An 18,558-nucleotide genomic window follows, 5' to 3' on the forward strand; every position below is an offset into this window, starting at 1 on the left:
GATGTGAAGAGGATGTTTCCACTAGTGGGAGAGTCTAGGACTAGAGGTCGTAGCCTCAGAATTAAAGGATGTTCTTTTAGGAAGGAGATGAGGAGAAATTTCTTTAATCAGAGGGTGGTGAATCTGTGTAAATTCTTTGCCACAGAAGGCTGTAGAGGCCAAGTCAGTGGATATATTTAAGGCAGGGATAGATAGATTCTTGATTAGTATGCGTATCAGAGATTATGGGGAGAAGGCTGGAGAATGGGGTTAGGAGGGGGAGATAGATTAGCCATGATTGAATGGTGGAGTAGACTTGATGGGCAGAATGGCCTAATTCTACTCCTATCACATGATCTTATAATTAGCAGAATCAGGGGATATGGGGAGAAGGCAGGAATGGGGCACTGATTGGGGATGATCAGCCATGATCACATTGAATGGCGGTGCTGGCTCGAAGGGCTGAATGGCCTACTCCTGCACCTATTGTCTATTGTCTACTGTCTATGATCTTATGAATTCTGGTGAGTGTGGCTGATAATTGGTTGGAGCGACCTTGTGCCCCTCCAGGTCAAATCTCCTTTGTTTGATGTTGGCCTCCCATCGAAGCGATGAGACTACTCCGCTCCTGTGACCAGTCAGGACGAGAGCAATGGTGTCTGGGCTGTGGCAACCGCCCCACTTCTCTTGACTTCCGTAGAATAAGACAAACACCTGACCATGTGGTTTTGCCTCCTCTTGCAGCTGGTCAGTCGGAAAGACAAAGCCACCTTTGAGAAGTTGGATTATCTGGTGACGAAAGAAGACAACTACAAGAGAATGCGGGAGTTCATCAGCAGCTTGAGAATGGTCCCCTGCATCCCCTATTTGGGTAAGTCCAAAGCCTGGCTGCTGGAGCGTAAACCAAGCTCCGGGCGCCAGGGAGAAGAGGAGGAAGGAATAATATTGTGCTGTATTTGATGTATATCGCTGATAGAGTCAGGTTGAATTTTCGAACGTCGGGTGTGATGACGCGACTTTCTCTGCTGAATTGATGTCTTTCTCCACCAGATGTGAATCATCGGTTCTTGGGGGAGATTGAGAAAGATCACTCCCCACACAAAAAAAGGCGCTAGGAGGTTTAATCTGGGGTTGTTGATGCCTGAGTGTGGCTTTGTTTGATCCCACTGCGCCTGCAGTGTTTGCCTGGTTTATGAATCTGCTCACCTTGTCACACAACTTGGGAGAGAGTTTCTGCCGTTGAGCTCGGTTGCAGGTGACTGCGATCGTTGGCAGCGTTTGTTTTCACTCACCCCTGCACACGATGGATCATTTAACAGGAGCTTTCGATTTAAGGTTTACGATTTGAGGGATGGCTTGTCGGATTGAAATGGGAGTGTGACGTTAGCCTTCTTGTACGTCTCGAAACCCTCCTGCCTCTCTGTGTTTGATTTTCATTTTTATTTCGCTGACATGTTTACTGATGTTGGGACATTAACAAATGGCCGGGCCTCTCGGATTTCAGACAGAAAATCATTTTTATTATGTAATAAATGCTGGTCACCAGCAAGGTTCCCGAGTGACGATCCCACCTGGGTCTTCACAACAGCTGGAGGCCAGATCGCTTTAAAAAGACTAGCTTTAACCTCTTGAACCCTTTGGATCACGTCAGCTTAATTCCTTTCAGATCAAGAGAGTTTCCAGCCTATACTAGACAATAAACGTTTTTGTACTCCACTATAAAAGTCAAACTGCTCATAATGTTGATATGTGGCACTGTACCAGAACCCAGACGCGAACCATCCATTTGATAATTCCTTCTGTTCTCTTTTGTACTCTTAATATTTTGATCTTTGATGGGGCACAGAAATTGCAACAGGAACAAAAGTTTCTGTCTTGTGTTAAAAAAAAGACTACAGATTGTGCTTTAGTATGTCGCAAACTAGTCATCCAATCTTGCACGTTTGTTAAACGTACAGGGTGGCACAGTGGTGTGAGCTTGGCACAGTGGTGCAAGCATGGCACAGTGGTGTGAGCGTGGCACAGTGGTGTGAGCTTGGCACAGTGGTGCTAGCATGGCACAGTGGTGCAAGCGTGGCACAGTGGTGCAAGCGTGGCACAGTGGTGCAAGCGTGGCACAGTGGTGCAAGCGTGGCACAGTGGTGTGAGCGTGGCACAGTGGTGTGAGCGTGGCACAGTGGTGTGAGCTTGGCACAGTGGTGCTAGCATGGCACAGTGGTGCAAGCGTGGCACAGTGGTGCAAGTGTGGCACAGTGGTGCAAGCGTGGCACAGTGGTGCAAGCGTGGCACAGTGGTGTGAGCGTGGCACAGTGGTGCGAGCGTGGCATAGTGGTGTGAGCGTGGCACTGTGAGCGTGGCACAGTGGTGCGAGCGTGGCACAGTGGTGTGAGCGTGGCACTGTGAGCGTGGCACAGTGGTGTGAGCATGGCACAGTGGTGCGAGCGTGGCACAGTGGTGTGAGCGTGGCACAGTGGTGCGAGCGTGGCACAGTGGTGCGAGCGTGGCACAGTGGTGTGAGCGTGGCACAGTGGTGTGAGCGTGGCACAGTGGTGGGAGCGTGGCACAGTGGTGCAAGCGTGGCACAGTGGTGTGAGCGTGGCACAGTGGTGTGAGCGTGGCACAGTGGTATGAGCGAGACACAGTGGTGTGAGTGTGGCACAGTGGTGGGAGCGTGGCACAGTGGTGCGAGCGTGGCGCAGTGGTGCGAGCGTGGCACAGTGGTGTGAGCGTGGCACAGTGGTGGGAGCGTGGCACAGTGGTGCGAGCATGGCACAGTGGTGCGAGCGTGAGCGTGGCACAGTGGTGTGAGCGTGGCACAGTGGTGTGAGCGTGGCACAGTGGTGTGAGCGTGGCACAGTGGTGTGGGCGTGGCACAGTGGCACAGTGGTGTGAGCGTGGCACAGTGGTGTGAGCGTGGCACAGTGGTGTGAGCGTGGCACAGTGGTGCGAGCGTGGCACAGTGGTGCGAGCGTGGCACAGTGGCACAGCTGGTGGAGCCACTGCCTTACAGTTCAGTTCAGTTTATTGTCACATGTACCGAGGTACAGTGAAAAGCTTTTGTTGCGTGCTATCCAGTCAGCAGAAAGACAATACATGATTACAATCGAGCCATTTACAGTGTGTAGATACATGATAAGGGAATAATGTTTAGTGCAAGGTCAAGCCAGCAAAGTCCGATTAAAGATAGTCCGAGGGTCACCAATGAGGTAGATTAGTAGTTCAGCACTGCTCTCTGGTTGTGGTAGGACGGTTCAGTTGCGTGATAACAGCTGGGAAGAAACTGTCCCTGAATCTGGAGGTTTGTGTTTTCACACTTCTACACCTTTTGCCTGATCGGAGAGGGGAGAAGAGGAAGTGGCCTGCATGCCACTCATCCTTGATTATGCTGCTGGCCTTGCCGAGGCAGCATGAGGTGTAAACAGAGTTAATAGAAGGGAGGTTGGTTTGTGTGATACCAGAGAGCCTGGTTCGATCCTCGGGCACTGTCTGTGTGGGGTTTGCACGTTCTCCCTGTGACTGTGTGGGCTTTCTCTGTGTGCTCCGGTTTCCTCCCACATCTTTAAGATAAAGATGCAAATAACAGTGGCACAGCTGGGAATGCCATTGCCTCACAGCGTCAGAGACCCGGGTTCGATCCTGACCTCAGGTGCTGTCTGTGTGGAGTTTGCATGTTCTCCCTGTGACCGTGTGGGTTTTCCCGGGTGCACCGGGTTCCTCCCAGATCCCAAAGGCGTGGCCCTCTGTAAATCGCCGTCTAATTGGCCCCCTGTAAATCACCCCTAATGTGCCTTCATTACAAGGTGACATCCTGAAGATATGACGTGGCCTCTGTACCCCCTGATCAATACCTTTCTGTATTCTCTTCCAATCTGAATAGAATAATAATGCTGCATACCAAAGAATCCCCAAAGTGGTACATATCTCTCTGCTTTAGTTTAGTTTAGTTTAGAGATACAGCATAGAAACAGGCCCTTCAGTCCACCGAGTCTGCGCTGACCAGTGATTCCCGCACATTACCACCACTCTACACACACTAGGGGCAATTTACATTTATACCAAGCCAATTAACCTACAAACCTGTACGTCTTTGGAGTGTAGGAGTAAACCGATGATCCCTGAGAAATCCCACGTGGCCACAGGGAGAAGGTGCAAACTCTGTACAGACAGCACCCGTGCTCAGGATCGAACCCAGGTCTCCGGTGCTGTAAGCGGTGTAAGGCAGCAACTCTACCGCTGAGCCACCGTGCTGCCCTAATGCTGAAGGGCATTTTGACATATAGGCACTTGCAGTCTGATTTTGAAATCAGACTTTTGAGGAATCTGATACGGCAGGAGTGCTATTTTAATGTACGCTGTGAGCTCGGAATAAGTCTAACTTTCTCTGTGTTTATTTTGGCCGGTCTCTATATTGAGCGGTATTTCTGACGTGCGCTTTCTGAGATAATTCCCCCTGACAAACGATCTCCTCAAAACATGGTCAAATCAAAATGAACATTTTCATTGCAGGGCGGCACAGCAGCGCAGCAGGTAGAGCTGCTGCCTGCCAGCGCCAGAGGCCCGGGTTCGACCCTGACCTCAGGTGTTGTCTGTGTGGAGTTTGCACGTTCTCCTGATTGCCGTGTGGGTTTTCTCCTGGTGCTCCGGTTTCCTTCCACATCCCGAAGACTTGCGGGTGTTTAGGTTAATTGGCCCCTCTGTAAAAGAGAAATTGCCCCCTAGTGTGTAGGGAGCGGATGAGAAAGTGGGATAAGGTAGAACTAGTGTGAACTGGTGATCGATGGTCGGCGTGGACTCGGTGGGCTGAAGGGCCTGTTTCCAGGCTGTAACTTTAAAACTAAAACAACCAGCACAGGGCCTATTTGGGAGGGGTGTTGCATCTGTAAAAGTCTGGCACTGTGGGCATTGAATGCCATCTTCAGAATGCACTGCTGTCCCGGGCTGAGTGCTCCCTGGCAGTGCCTCTGGTCACCCGACTACTGCCTCAAGCTGCAGGCTCACCGTGAGGGGCTTCACACAGGGGCCTGTTTCATTGCGGCAGAAGCTGAACACTGGGGTTTTTGAGATGTGTTTTCATCGCAGTGAGTTGTGGGTGTAGCTCAGTCCATCAAGCAGGCCGGACCCCCCACCCCGACTATTGACTACACCCATACTTCGGAAAAGCAGCGAACATGATCAAAAACTTCCTCCACCCCTGTCATTCCATCTTCTCCATGCTCCCATCCTGCAGAAGATAGATACATTGAAAATAGGTGCAGGAGTAGGCCATTCGGCCCTTCGAGCCAGCACCGCCATTCAATATGATCATGGCTGATCATTCCAAATCAGTACCCCGTTCCTGCTTTCTCCCCATATCCCTTGATTCCTGTTAGCCCTAAGTGCTCTATCTAACTCTCTCTTGAAAACATCCAGTGAATTGGCCTCCACTGCCTTCTGTGGCAGAGGGTTCCACAGATTTGCAACTCAAGATACAGAAGCTTGAATGTGTGCACTACCACAGCATCTTCCCCACTGATCTCAGACTTCTGATCGGTCCTTTTGTAATCCTGGGTAGTGTCCGATCTGTCCTGGATCTCTCTTGACCAGCCCCTCAGTGCTGAGGTAAGGACCCTTTATCCCTTCATCCGAATTCTGGCAGAGAAACTGGAGACAACTCGCTGACCCAAGATCCTGCTTTTTGGAAGCAGAATCCTGAAAACTGATATGCGAGGAAAAACACAGGGAGCGTTCAGCTTGCCTCGCAGTGGGATGTGGAGCAGAGGCACAGAATGCTGGAGTAACTCAGCGGGACAGACAGCATCTCTGGAGAGAAGGAATGGGTCGAGACCCTTCTCCAGACTGTGGAACAGAGGAAATGCTTTGGGGTGAAGAAAGCTTCTCGTTCTACCAGTGCTACATAGACCCACCATTTAGTTTTTATTTCATCAGCTTTTGCACAAGGAAGGATTAAGGAACACTCACTAGTAAATATTACTTTGAGCCCATGTTCAAAGAGGTTGCAGTCACCGTGTTAATCCAGCATGGATTCTCTCTATGTTTAAACTGGTCCTGAGGATTTAGTTTGTGGCCATAAGTGATAGGAGCAGAATTAGATCATTTCTACTCTGCCATTCAATCATGGCTGATCTATCTTTCCCTTTCAACCCCATTCTCCTGCCTTCTCCTCATAACTCATAACTGACACCCGTACTAATCAAGAATCTATCAATCTCCACCTTAAAATACCCAATGACTTGGGGCGGCACGGTGGCGCAACGGTAGAGTTGCTGCCTTACAGCGCCAGAGACCCGGGTTCGATCCTGACTATGGGTGCTGTCTGTATGGAGTTTGTATGTTCTTCCTGTGACCACGTGGGTTTTCTGATGTGTGCTCCGGTTTCCTCCCACACTCCAGAGGTGTGCAGGTTTGTAGGTTAATTGATCTCTGTAAATTGCCCCTAGTGTGCAGGGAGCGGATGTGAAGGTGGGACAACATAGAACGGGTAATCGATGGTCGGCGCGGACACGTGGGCCTGTTTCCATGCTGCATATTTTATTTTTTTTTATATAATTATTTTTATTCAGAAGCATACGTACAAATAATAATAAGCGACAATTTAATTACAGATTTCTTACATAGCTTCAGTTTTGTTTTAAGAGTAAAGATAAAGGGAGAAAGAGATGAGAGAAAGTAATGGAAAGAGAAGAAGAAGAGTGAAAAAGAAAAAAAAAGGAGACGCAGAGAGAAACTACCAATGACAAGATTATTTAGATAGATCTGGGAAATGTTGAGTGTAACTATTCATCCAATCCCAAACTCAGGTTTCAACCCTAATTATGAGTTAGACCAGTTTACGGGACGACAGATGGCACAATGGGCTAAGTGTTCGGCTGGCAACCGGAAGGTAGCCGGTTCGAATCCCGCTTGGAGTGCATACTGTCGTTGTGTCCTTGGGCAAGACACTTCACCCACCTTTGCCTGTGTGTGAATGTGTGTGAATGTGTGTGAGTGATTGGTGGTGGTCGGAGGGGCCGTAGGCGCAGATTGGCAGCCACGCTTCCGTCAGTCTGCCCCAGGGCAGCTGTGGCTACAGAAGTAGCTTACCACCACCGAGTGTGTCTAAGGAGTGAATGAATAATGCGATGTAAAGCGCCTTGAGTATTAGAAAGGCGCTATATAAATCCCATCCATTATTACCTTTTCAAATATTCAATAAATGGAGACCTCCATGCTGCATATTTAAACTAAACTAAACCAAACTAAACTGAGACACTAAATGTTCACAATAATCGGAGTGCAGCTCCGTATAACCAGCCAAAGTGATGGATTGTGTGAGATTGTGTGGATTGTGGACTGAACTCCTGGCTTTATGTTATGGCTGCTACTAATTCCTTGCAGTTGCATATGCTTAAACCCTTTGTGGCGGCATTGACAGGAGGCCTACAAGCTGTGTATGATTCATCTAATGCTGCACTTCGCCTGCGATCCTGGACAGACTGTGTCTGAGAACTTTGTTTAAACCACTTTTCTATACCTGGATCATATCAGACTCTAACTTTCCAATGTGTAGGAAACAACTGCAGGTGCTGGTTTAAATCGAAGATAGACACAAAATGCTGGAGTAACTCAGCGGGACAGTCAGCATCTCTGGGGAGAAAGAATGGGTGACGTTTCGGGTCGATGTCTGAAGAAGTGTCTCGACACGAAACAGCACCCATTCCTTCTCTCCAGCAATGCTGCCTGTCCCACTGAGTTACTCCAGCTTTTTGTGTCTATCTAACTATCCAATTCTGTCTGCCATTGTAAGAGAAGGGTGGCCAACCATCTTGCTATTCACTTAATTCCTGCTTGGCAGAGGCTCATTTCTCAATAGGAAAGAGAAAATCTCAACACTTTGCAGAAACCATGTATCGACACCAACAATGGACCATTGTGGGCTCCACATTTCCTTCATCATCATTGCTTTCTGCATATCCTCCATTCATTTGCCCAAAGTACTGTCAATATCTCTCTTTCTCCTGACTCTGAGTCTGAAGAAGGGTCTCAACCTGAGATCTCACCTATTCCTTTCCTTCAGAGAAGCTGCCTGACCCGCTGATTTACTCCAGCTGTTTACTCCTGAGTTACTCCTGAGTTACCCCAGCTTTCCTACCATGTCTGTCTTCAGTTTAAACCAGCATCTGCAGTTCCTTCCTCCACATCTATCTGCACCATCTGTTCAGCCAGTTGCCTTCAATAATATTTGTCTAATTTTACATTAAGCAGATGGTGGGTCCTGTTTCAGGATCACCCTTGAATTCCCACTTGAATTCAGAAATAAGGCCTTTTTTTCCATGTACTGATTAAAACTGGAAACTGAAACTTGACCCAATACCTCCCAACTTGGAAAATGGTATTTTATCTTTTCTCACTCTGTGCCAGCAATAAGTGCCAACTAAGCAGAATTTAAACCTTCATTTGTTTTGTGTTGTGAATGCTCGTATTAATCACCGATCAATGTCACCGGTCTGTGTTGCGAGGAAGAGTGGAGGGTCTTGACCTGTACTCGCTGGGGTTTGGAAGGATGAGGGTTGAATCTCATTCAAACCTACCGAATAATGAAAGGCCCAGATAGAGTGGATGGGGAGACAAAAATGCTGGAGAAACTCAGCTGGTGAGGCAGCATCCATGGAGCGAAGGAAATAGGCGACGTTTCGGGCCGAAACCCTTTCAGAAGCCTCTCAGATACAGTTCAAGTGTAGAGCAGCACTACACTCAGACAGTATACAGAGTCACCGGTTTTCCTCTGCTAACTGAAATTAAGATGCGACACAGTGGCACAGCTGGAAGTGCTGCTGCCTCACAGTTCTTGAGACTGAGGTTCGATCCTGACCTCAAGTGCTCTCTGTACGGAGTTTGTATGTTCTCCTGTGACTGCGTGGATTTCTTCCGAATGCTCCAGTTTCCTCCCACATCCCAAAGATGTGCGGGTTTGGAGGTTAATTGGCCTCTGTAAATCGTAGGGAATGGATTTGAAAGCGGGATAACACGTGTGAACGGGTGATCAATGGACATTGTGGACTCGGTGGGCTGAAGGGTCTGTTTCCATGCTGCTTATTTTAACTAAACTAAACTAAACTAAATGAAAGAGACACAAGATGCTGGAGTAACTCAGCGGGCCAGGCAGCATCTCTGGAGAGAAGGAATGGGTGAGATTTCGTATTGAGACCCTTCTTCAGGCTCTCGGTTGGCCGAAGGGCCTCTTTCTGCGCTGTATCTCTAAACTAAAACTAACATTATTTCTACACAATGTGCTAATTGGGGATGTGCTTGGTGTATGGCAATACTCGACTGGACTGTTTAAAGGAAAATAATTTCACTGTGCGTTCGCACTTTGCACACGTGACAGTCAAAGCACCGTTGAACCATTGAACTGAACCGTGTTTATTTGAAGAGCTCAATCATGAAGTCCCACATTTTTCTCACCGGTACACAACGTTCTTGATAACCTATTCCTGGGTGCTTTCTGTCTTGGAGTCTTCTCAAGCTTTTAGTAATTCTTCTTTCTGCCATGTCCAGCTAAACTCGTGGGAGAGTCTAGAACCAGAGGTCACAGCCTCAGAATAAAAGGACGTTCCTTTAGGAAGGAGATGAGGAGGAATTTCTTTGGTCAAAAAGAAGTAAATCTGTGTAATTCATTGCCACAGAAGGCTGTGGAGGCCAAGTCAATGAATATTTTTACGGCAGAGATGGATAGATTCTTGATAAGTACAGGAGTCAGGGGTTATGGGGCGAAGGCAGGAGAATGGGGTTGAGAGGGGAAGATAGATCAGCCATCTTTGAATGGCAGAGTAGACTTGATGGGCCGAATTCTGCTCCTAACACTTATGAACATGAACTCTATCCTTTCAGTAATGTGGGAACTGTGCACGGTGTTCCGGATGAAATCTGGCTCATGGTATATTTTGTGAGGAGATTACTTACTTTGATCTGCATTCTGTGCCTTTTTTTGTTACACAACCTAACATCCCATTAATCTCAATGCCAGTAGTCAGACGTTACTTTGATGTCCTATGAGATCCATCTACTCCTGAATCACAGATTAATTAAAGATGGTGCCTTAACAGTGGTTGTATGTGTGCTTCCTGCAAGCTGGACTCAACTGTAGCGAAAGACAATCTGGCCTTCCCTTCACTCGATCCCATTGGGGTTTGGGCTTGCTTGCGTCTCTAGCAGAGGTCACGGGATGCCGAGGCTGACTGCCTAGACTGTGTTTAATGCCTTACTAACATAAGCTTAGAACATTGTGAGCCGTTTTGGGCACCATATCTGGTGAAGGATGTGCTGGCTCTGGAGAGGGTCCAGAGGAGATTTATAAGAATGATCCCAGGAATGAGTGGGTTAACATATGATGAGCGTTTGACGGCACTGGGCCTGTACTCGCTGGAGTTTAGAAGGATGAGGGGACCCCTCATTGAAACATACCGAATAATGAAAGGCCTGGATAGAGTGGATGTGGAGAGGATGTTTCCATTCGTGGGAGAGTCTAGGACCAGAAGTCAAGAATGTTCCTTTTGGAAGGGGATGAGGAGGAATTTCTTTAGTCAGTGGGTGGTGAATCTGTGGAATTCTTTGCCACAGAAGGCTGTGGAGGCCATGTCAATAGATATTTTTAAGGCAGAGATAGATATATTCGATTAGTAAAGATGTTGGGGTTTATGGGGAGAAGGCAGGAGAATGGGGTTAAGATGTTAAGTTAGATCGGCCACAATTGAATGGCGGAGTAGACTTGATGGACCAAGTGGCCTAATTCTGTGCCTAGAACTTATGAGCATGAACATAGGAAGATAAAGTTATAGTTGGTCACCTGAGCATCCAACATGATCAATGATTCAGCTCCAGTCTCCTGCCCAATCCAATGACATTTAATTCTCGTAGCAAGACAAGATTCTACCAAACCAAACGTTCTCAATGACTGAACATCCGGGGTTTTTCCGGGAACTGTGGTTTTCTCCCACATTCCCAATGCCGTGCAGGTATTTAGATTAATTAGCCTCTGTAAATTGTCCCTCGTATGTAAGATAGAACTATGGATGATCAGGCCGAGGGGTCTGCTTCCACTCCCTATCTCTAAACTAACAAAGTAAACCAAGCCTTGGACTGCATATGCTGGAATCTCAAGAATCTATAAGATACACATGCATTTAGATGGACAAGGACTGATTATGGATAGTCAGCATGGTCTTGTACATGGGTGGTGGTGTCTCGTGAGTCTGATTGAGTTTTTCGAAGATGTGACCAAAAAGGTTGATGGTAGCTGAGCTGTAGATGATGAATGAACCGACTTCAGCAAAACGTTCGACGTTTCCGCATGGTAGGCTGCTCTGGAAGGTTAGCGTGAATGGGATCCAAGGAGAGATAGCTGAATAGATTGAAAATTGGCTTCATGAAAGGAAGCAGAGGGTGATGGTGGAATGCCTGTGATTGTCTGGATGCCTGTGAGTGTGAAAATTGCAGCAGGATCTTGATGGGTTGGGCAGGTGGGCTGTGGAATGGTTTGTGCAATTGAATACTGAGAAGTGTGAGGTGTTGCATGTTGTGAAGTCCAACATGGGCAGAACCTACACAGTGAACGGTAGGGCTCTGGGGAGTGTTATAGAGCAGAGGGATCAAGGAGTGCAGGGCCTTGAAAGTGGCATCACAGGTGCTTAAAAAGGTTTTTGAAACATTGACCTGAGTAGGTCATAGTATTGAGTATTGAAGATGGGAGGTCATATTGCACATATATACGACGTTGGTGAGGCCACATTTAGAGTATTGTGTTCTGCTTTGGACACCATGTTATTGGAAAGATGTGTAGATGGGACAAGTTGGGCCGAAGGGCCCGTTTCCACACTGTTCGACTATGACTAAAAAACAAACTACTGCATAAACTCAGTAGCTCAGGCAGCATCGGAGTTGAGGAAATAGATGGATGATATTTCGGGTCAGGACCCTTCTTCAAGACCGATAGGTCTGAAGAAGTTTCTCGACCTGAAACATACTCCGTCCATTTCCTCCACAGTTGCGACCTGATCCATTCAGTTCCTCTGGCACCTTTTATTCCTTTTATTGCGCACACCCTTGATAAGATGTGGTGATCGAAACATTGTAGCTACTGATGTGGCCTCATCAGCACTTTGCAAGGTTGTAGCAGAGACACCAAAGGTAGACAAAAATGCTGGCGAAACTCAGCGGGTGAGGCAGCATCTATGGAGCGAAGGAATAGGTGACGTTTCGGGTCGAGACTCTTCTTCAGACTGTCTTGACCTAAAACAGCACCTATTCCTTCGCTCCATAGATGCTGCCTCACCCGCTGAGTTTCTCCAGCATTTTTGTCTACCTTTGATTTTTTCCAGCATCTGCAGTTCTTTCTTAATCTTTACCAGATCATTGGATGCCTCAGAGGTAGCAATTAAAGATCGCCCATCTGCTTTTGATTTTGGAAGATAGACACAAAATGCTGGAGTAACTCAGCGGGATGGGCCGCATCTCTGGAGAGAAGGAATGGGTGACGTTTCGGGTCGAGACCCTTCTACATGTTGTAGTGAGACTGTGTAATGCTTCTTATATGTGTAGGAAGGAACTGCAGGTGCTGGAAATGCAAATTGGAGGAACAGCTCCTCATATTTTGTTTGGGCAGCTTGCAACCCAACGGTATGAATATTGACTTCTCTAACCAAGTAACCCTTGCATCCTCTCTCTCTCTCTCCCTCCCCCACCTTAGTTGGCCTAGTAGTTTCACTGTCGTCCTGCTGAGTTTCACTGTTTATCACTCGTTATCACCTTTTCCACAGTCAACAATGGACCATTGTGGGCTCCTCCTTTTCTTGACCATCGTTGCTTTTTTCATATCTTTCATTCATTTGTTCCGTGTACCTTCGATATCTGTTTCCATCTCCCCTGACTCTCACCCTGACGAAGGGTCTCGACCCGAAACGTCACCTATTCCTTTTCTCCAGAGCTGCTGCCTGACCCGCAGAGTTACTCCAGCTTTTTGTGTCTATCTTTAATGCTTCTTATAGATGTGATCTTTACAAATATGACTCTGCGATGGAGCCTGTCTTGACATTTAAGCAATTACAGTTTGATCTTAAAATTAGACTTTTGCGGAAACTGATATGGTGGAAATACTATTTTAATATAGCCCTTTAGGGTTTATTTTGGCTGGACACTATATTGAGAGGTATTTCTGACGCATGTAATCTTAGATGCAAAGATAATTCCTTTTTATTAATTACCGTTCTCTCCTTCAAATAAAGAAGGTCAAATGAAGATTAACATTGGACCTGTGTAGATAGCGGGGGGTGCATCAGTGCAACTCTTATACTGAAGGCACTGTGTGTCATCTTCAAAATGAACTTTGCTCACCTGCCAAGGGTTTGCAATGATTCAGTGGTACCTTTGAAACCTACTGCCTCTACCACCCAGAGCTCATGAGAAGATCGGAATCAATGTTCTCTCCCTGTGGCCCCACCAGCCTGACTTGGAAATTTATCACCTTCATTCCTGAGGAAGTTAAAATGTCTGAAGGTGGATACATCACGTGGACCAGATGGAACACACCTGGAGTTGCCAACTTCCCCACTCCCAAATAAGGGACAAAAGGTCAAAATAAGGGACAAATTGTCGGCCGTGGCTGGGTGAATGATGAGTTGGCCCGGGTGCTGGGCTGCACACAAAGCCCAGCCGGTGGGCCAGCTGAGGAATTTCGGCCCGGACCGCGAGATGTCGCGCGCAAAGTCCGACACTCCATGCAACTCATGAACCGATGATGGGCCATGAGAAGGAAGGGTGGTGGTGTCGGCGGTAAGCGAAGGTCCGAAGGTCGGACAGCTGGAGGGCTGCCGACCGACGGGGCCACGGGTGCTGCTGCTGCTGCTGCACTCCATGGGCTGCACTACGTCGACACGGTTGAGACGTGGCCGGACGTGGCGCTCCAATCCCACAGTCCCCTCGACCCAAGTAGTAGCAGTCAAATACGGGGTAAGGGCGGTCCCATATGGAACAAACCAATTTAGCCCAATATACGGGATGACCCAGATAATACGGGACAGTTGGCAACCCTAAATACACCCATTGTTTTGAGAGATGTCTGTAGTGAATGTGGAGGCATTAGTAGTGATATTTCAAGAATTACTAGATTCAGGAATTGTTCCAGAGGACTGGAAAATTGCGAATATAACTCCCCTGTTTAAGAAGGGAGCAAGGCAAAAGAAAGGAAATGGTATGTCGATTAGTCTAACCTCAATGGTTGGTAAGATTTTAGAGTCCATCTTTAAGGAGGTTTCGGGGCTTCTGGAAGTGCCTGATAAAATAGGCCAAAGTCAGCATGGTTTTGTTAAGGGGACATCTTGTCTGACATATATATTGGAATTCTTAGTGGAAGTAACATGCAGGAGAGACAAAGGACAATCAGTGGATGTTGTTTACCTGGGTTTTCCGAAGGCCTGTGATAAGGTGCCACACATTTCCACTTATGCCTCTGATAATCATATAGACGACTATTGCTTCTCCCCTCAACCTCCAACACTCCCGAGAAAACAATCCAAGTTTGTCCAAGCCTTCCTCATAGCTGATACCCCTACTCCAGGCAGCGTTCTCCTCTGTACCCTCTCCAAAGCTTCCACATCCTTCCTGTAATGGGGCGACCAGAACTGCACGCAATAGTCCAAACGCGGCCTAACCAGAGTCCTATAAAGCTGCATCTTGACTCTTATACCCACTGCTCCATTCTTATACCTCACCTTGAGAGGAGCGTGGAATGGGCAGCATAAGATTACCTCGCTGGTGAATATAAAACAGAAAGTCCATGCTAATCAGAAATCATGTCATCGTCCAAAATTAATCTCCAACTTGTAGCAATTTGCTTTAAAATCACTTGCTGAGAGATCTGCGTAAACTGGGAGTGAAAACAGGGTAAACGATGTTACTGAATGAGGTCTGCTTTACATTTCCTGTTTCAAATGTGACTTTGAAGCATATTAATTTTCATGTTGCTGAATGCAATGGTGTTTTTCTTTCTACTAATTTGGCTCAGAGCTGGCAGCTGATTTAAAAATTATTTATAATTCATGAACTGCAGCATAAGCTAGTTCTCCCATTCGGGGAGTTTGCAATTAGAGTCCGCCGTGCAACTGAAGAAGGGTCCCGACTCGCAAGGTCACCTATCCATGATCTCCAGAGATGCTGCCTGACCCGCTGAGTTACTCCAGCACTTTGTGTCTCTATTTCCGAAACTTGACCTCCCTTTATAAATACGGTGACCACTACACTAACAATAATTTGTATTTGTGAGACTCTAGGGTAAATAAAGTGTAAGCAGGCGGCACAGTTGTACAGCGGTAGAGTTGCTGCCTTACAGCACCAGAGACTCGGGTTCCATCCTGACTACAGAGTGCAGCGTACAGCGTTCTCCCTGTGACCGCGTGGATTTTCTCTGGGTGCTCCAATTTCCTCCAAAGACACTTTACACTCCAAAGACATGCAGGTTTGTAGGTTAATTGGCTCCTACAAATTGTAAATTATTCCTGGAGTGTAAGATAATGGCGGTGTACAGGGTGATCGCTGGCTACCCAATGGTTTCTGCTGTATGCATGCTCCCAACATCAGTCGATATAACCAACCAATTATTATTTATATCTCTCGTCTCCCTCTCCCCTGACTCTCAGTCTGAAGAAGGGCCTCGACCCGAAATGTCCCCAATTTCTTTTCTCCAGAGATGCAGCCTGGCCCGCTGAGTTACTCCAGCTTTTTGTGTCTATCTTCGATGCAAACCAGCATCCTTCCTACACAATGATCCTTGCATTGCTGTATCTGGGACCCTGACGTGTGCAGGTTGGCTGATTGGGATCTGACTACACAAATAGCAATAAAAAGATGCAAATTGCTGGAGTAACTCAGCGGGTCACGCAGCATCTCTATAGAACATGGTGACTTTTCAGATTGAGACCTTTCTTCAGAGTGGACCAACACCTGTAGTTCTTTGTTTCTACACAATAGTGATGAATGTACTTCATCAGCTGTTTGGGACATTTTTAGGCTCAGGTTTATTATTTTCACATGTACCTAGGTACAGTGAAAAGCTTTGTTATGCATGCTATCCAAGCAGATCTGATAATACCAGACATAGATACAATGAAGTCAGACTCAAGTTCAATAGGGGGAGTGAATGGGAAGATAAAGAGTGCAGAATAGTAAGATTAAACGAGAACTTACCAGTTTGAAGTTTGATCGTTATTTTATGAGGAGTACGTTGAGGGAATACGTGAAGAACCCCGCCAGGACGCATGCGTGTCATTCTTCAAAGCAGCGGTGTGAAATCACAGATAACTGTAATGACTGACATAGTAAGATTAGAGAAGAAAATACCAGTTGAGTATATGATCAAGGGTGGGAGCGGAGGGCACGTATTCCCTCAACGTACTCCTCATAAAATAACGATCAAACTTCGAATTGGTAAGTTCTCGTTTAATCTTACTATTTTACTTCGGAGTCACGTGAGTGACTACGTGAAGATTTCAAAGCTCTGTGATTTCATGCCGTGGAAACGAGTCCATGCATCACATCTGCCTTAATTGACTGTGGGAGGAATTGTGTTAACATGTTTAGACATGAATCCAACATTGAAATCCATGATAAATTGTTAACAACAAATTATAGCCCGTATTTATGGGGTGAAATTATATTACAGAACTTAAAATTGACTCTGCAAAGTTCCAGGTTTAACTACTGGTTTGTGGTAGAATAGTTGGAACATTTTCCCCTTATCCATCCTGCTCTCGAGGATTTGGTTCATTGGTACATCCAACTCCATAGCTGCCGATGTAGCTGCAGCTCTGGTGGAATAAGATTTGAATATGTTAGTATCCACCCCAGCTGTTGTTAAAACCTGTTTCAGCCATCTGGAAATAGTTTGAACCGACACTTTTTTTGTGGGTTGTTTGTGGCTGATTAGTAGTGCCATCTCATAGCCTCAGATGTTTTTGGTGTTCTCCATATATAACAATAATTGTCTTATTATACAGAGACGATATCTGTAGGGTAATCCCTAAATTCTATTTTGAGGCCTGATGATCCCGGTCTGTTCTGTTTGACTAATTCGTAATATGAAACGTTATATTCCTGTTGAAGAAGTCATATAGTCCAGCCTTAACTTATGTACGACTGTACCCTTAGTGCCGTGACCAAAGCCATCAGCATGACTGTTTTGTGCGTCAGTCTTTGCAGGGACAGAGCTGTTGCTGGAGACCAATTCCTTAGCAACGTTAGGACAATACTCACATCCCATATTTGAGAGTACCTGGTTCTTGGGGGATTGATATTAAAAATTCCCCTCATAAGTTTGGTTACCAGGGGTGAGTCCCAACAGAATGACGCTCTGATCCTCGCCATAGATATGTTGAAAGGGCACTTCTGGCGCAATTAATGGCACTGTAACTGAGCCGCTCATCATAATGGAGGCCTGCCAGGAATTCCAGAACAGACATAATGGTCATCGAACTGTAGGTGATGTTGTTTCTGTGACAATATATCTCCCATTTCCTGATGTATACCAGATATAGTTTTTTGGTGGACTGTCTGTGGCCCACTGAGATAATGTTCAATGTTCGGTCCGCCAGTCCCAGTTGCAGTAGAGGTTTCTTTAGACTCTACAAATTGATAGGTCTGTTGTATTTGACATGGATGGGTTCCCCTGTTACGGGATGAACCAATAATCTGGTTGTTTCAGGATGGTGATGCATGGTTAAACCCCATGTTGAGTATCACAGGGAACCATGGTTAAGTAGGCCAATCGGCACTACCAATTAACAGACGCTGAGTCTTGTTGTATTTTTCGTAATACCCGACTGATGATGCAGAAAAGGAGGGAATGCATAGTTAAACAATTGCCCCCTCAATGCAGTGAAAAGCATCTGTCCCTGCTGTCCCAGGGTCTGGTTCCCAAGAAACACAGTTTGGTAACTGGTGATTAAGTCTTATTTTATTGAATTTGCGTGACCTGATGTCTGTCACTGAATTTTGGGTTACCTGGTAGGTAAGTAGCTGATATTCCAATATTTCTCTGGATACACCATTACCAAATTGTATTAGTCAGATTGTCACTCTGTAGTCTAACATGGCTTGGTTCGGAAATTTGAGCGCCCTGGAGAGGAAAAGACTACAAAAAGTAGTAAACACTGCCCAGTCCATCATCGGCTCTGACCTTCCTTCCATCGAGGGGATTTATCGCAGTCGCTGCCTCAAAAAGGCTGGCAGTATCATCAAAGACCCACACCATCCTGGCCACACACTAATCTCCCTGCTACCTTCAGGTAGAAGGTACAGGAGCCTGAAGACTGCAACAACCAGGTTCAGGAATAACTACTTCCCCTCAGCCATCAGGCTATTAAACCTGGCTCGGACAAAACTCTGATTATTAGCAACCACTTTCTGTTATTTGCACTACCAGTTTATTTATTCATGTGTGTATATATTTATATCATGGTATATGGACACATTTATCTGTTTTGTAGTAAATGCCTACTATTTTCTGTGTGCTTAAGCAAAGCAAGAATTTCATTGTCCTATACAGGGACACATGAC

At 46.4% G+C, this 18,558-nt stretch overlaps 1 protein-coding gene across 4 annotated transcripts in view; it reads left to right on the forward strand.

Annotated features, from left to right (window-relative positions):
• The window catches only part of ralgps1 (Ral GEF with PH domain and SH3 binding motif 1), a 729,016-nt gene that overhangs the window by 309,626 nt on the left and 400,832 nt on the right, over positions 1 to 18,558 (forward strand). For all 4 annotated transcript variants that reach the window (XM_033049388.1, XM_033049390.1, XM_033049389.1 and 1 more), the window contains exon 9: positions 724 to 850. In XM_033049388.1, coding sequence (XP_032905279.1) covers positions 724 to 850 — 127 coding nt within the window. The remainder of the gene's footprint in view (positions 1 to 723; positions 851 to 18,558) is intronic.

This window comes from Amblyraja radiata, chromosome 32 (assembly GCF_010909765.2).
Source record: "Amblyraja radiata isolate CabotCenter1 chromosome 32, sAmbRad1.1.pri, whole genome shotgun sequence".
Classification (NCBI taxonomy): Eukaryota; Metazoa; Chordata; class Chondrichthyes; order Rajiformes; family Rajidae; genus Amblyraja; species Amblyraja radiata.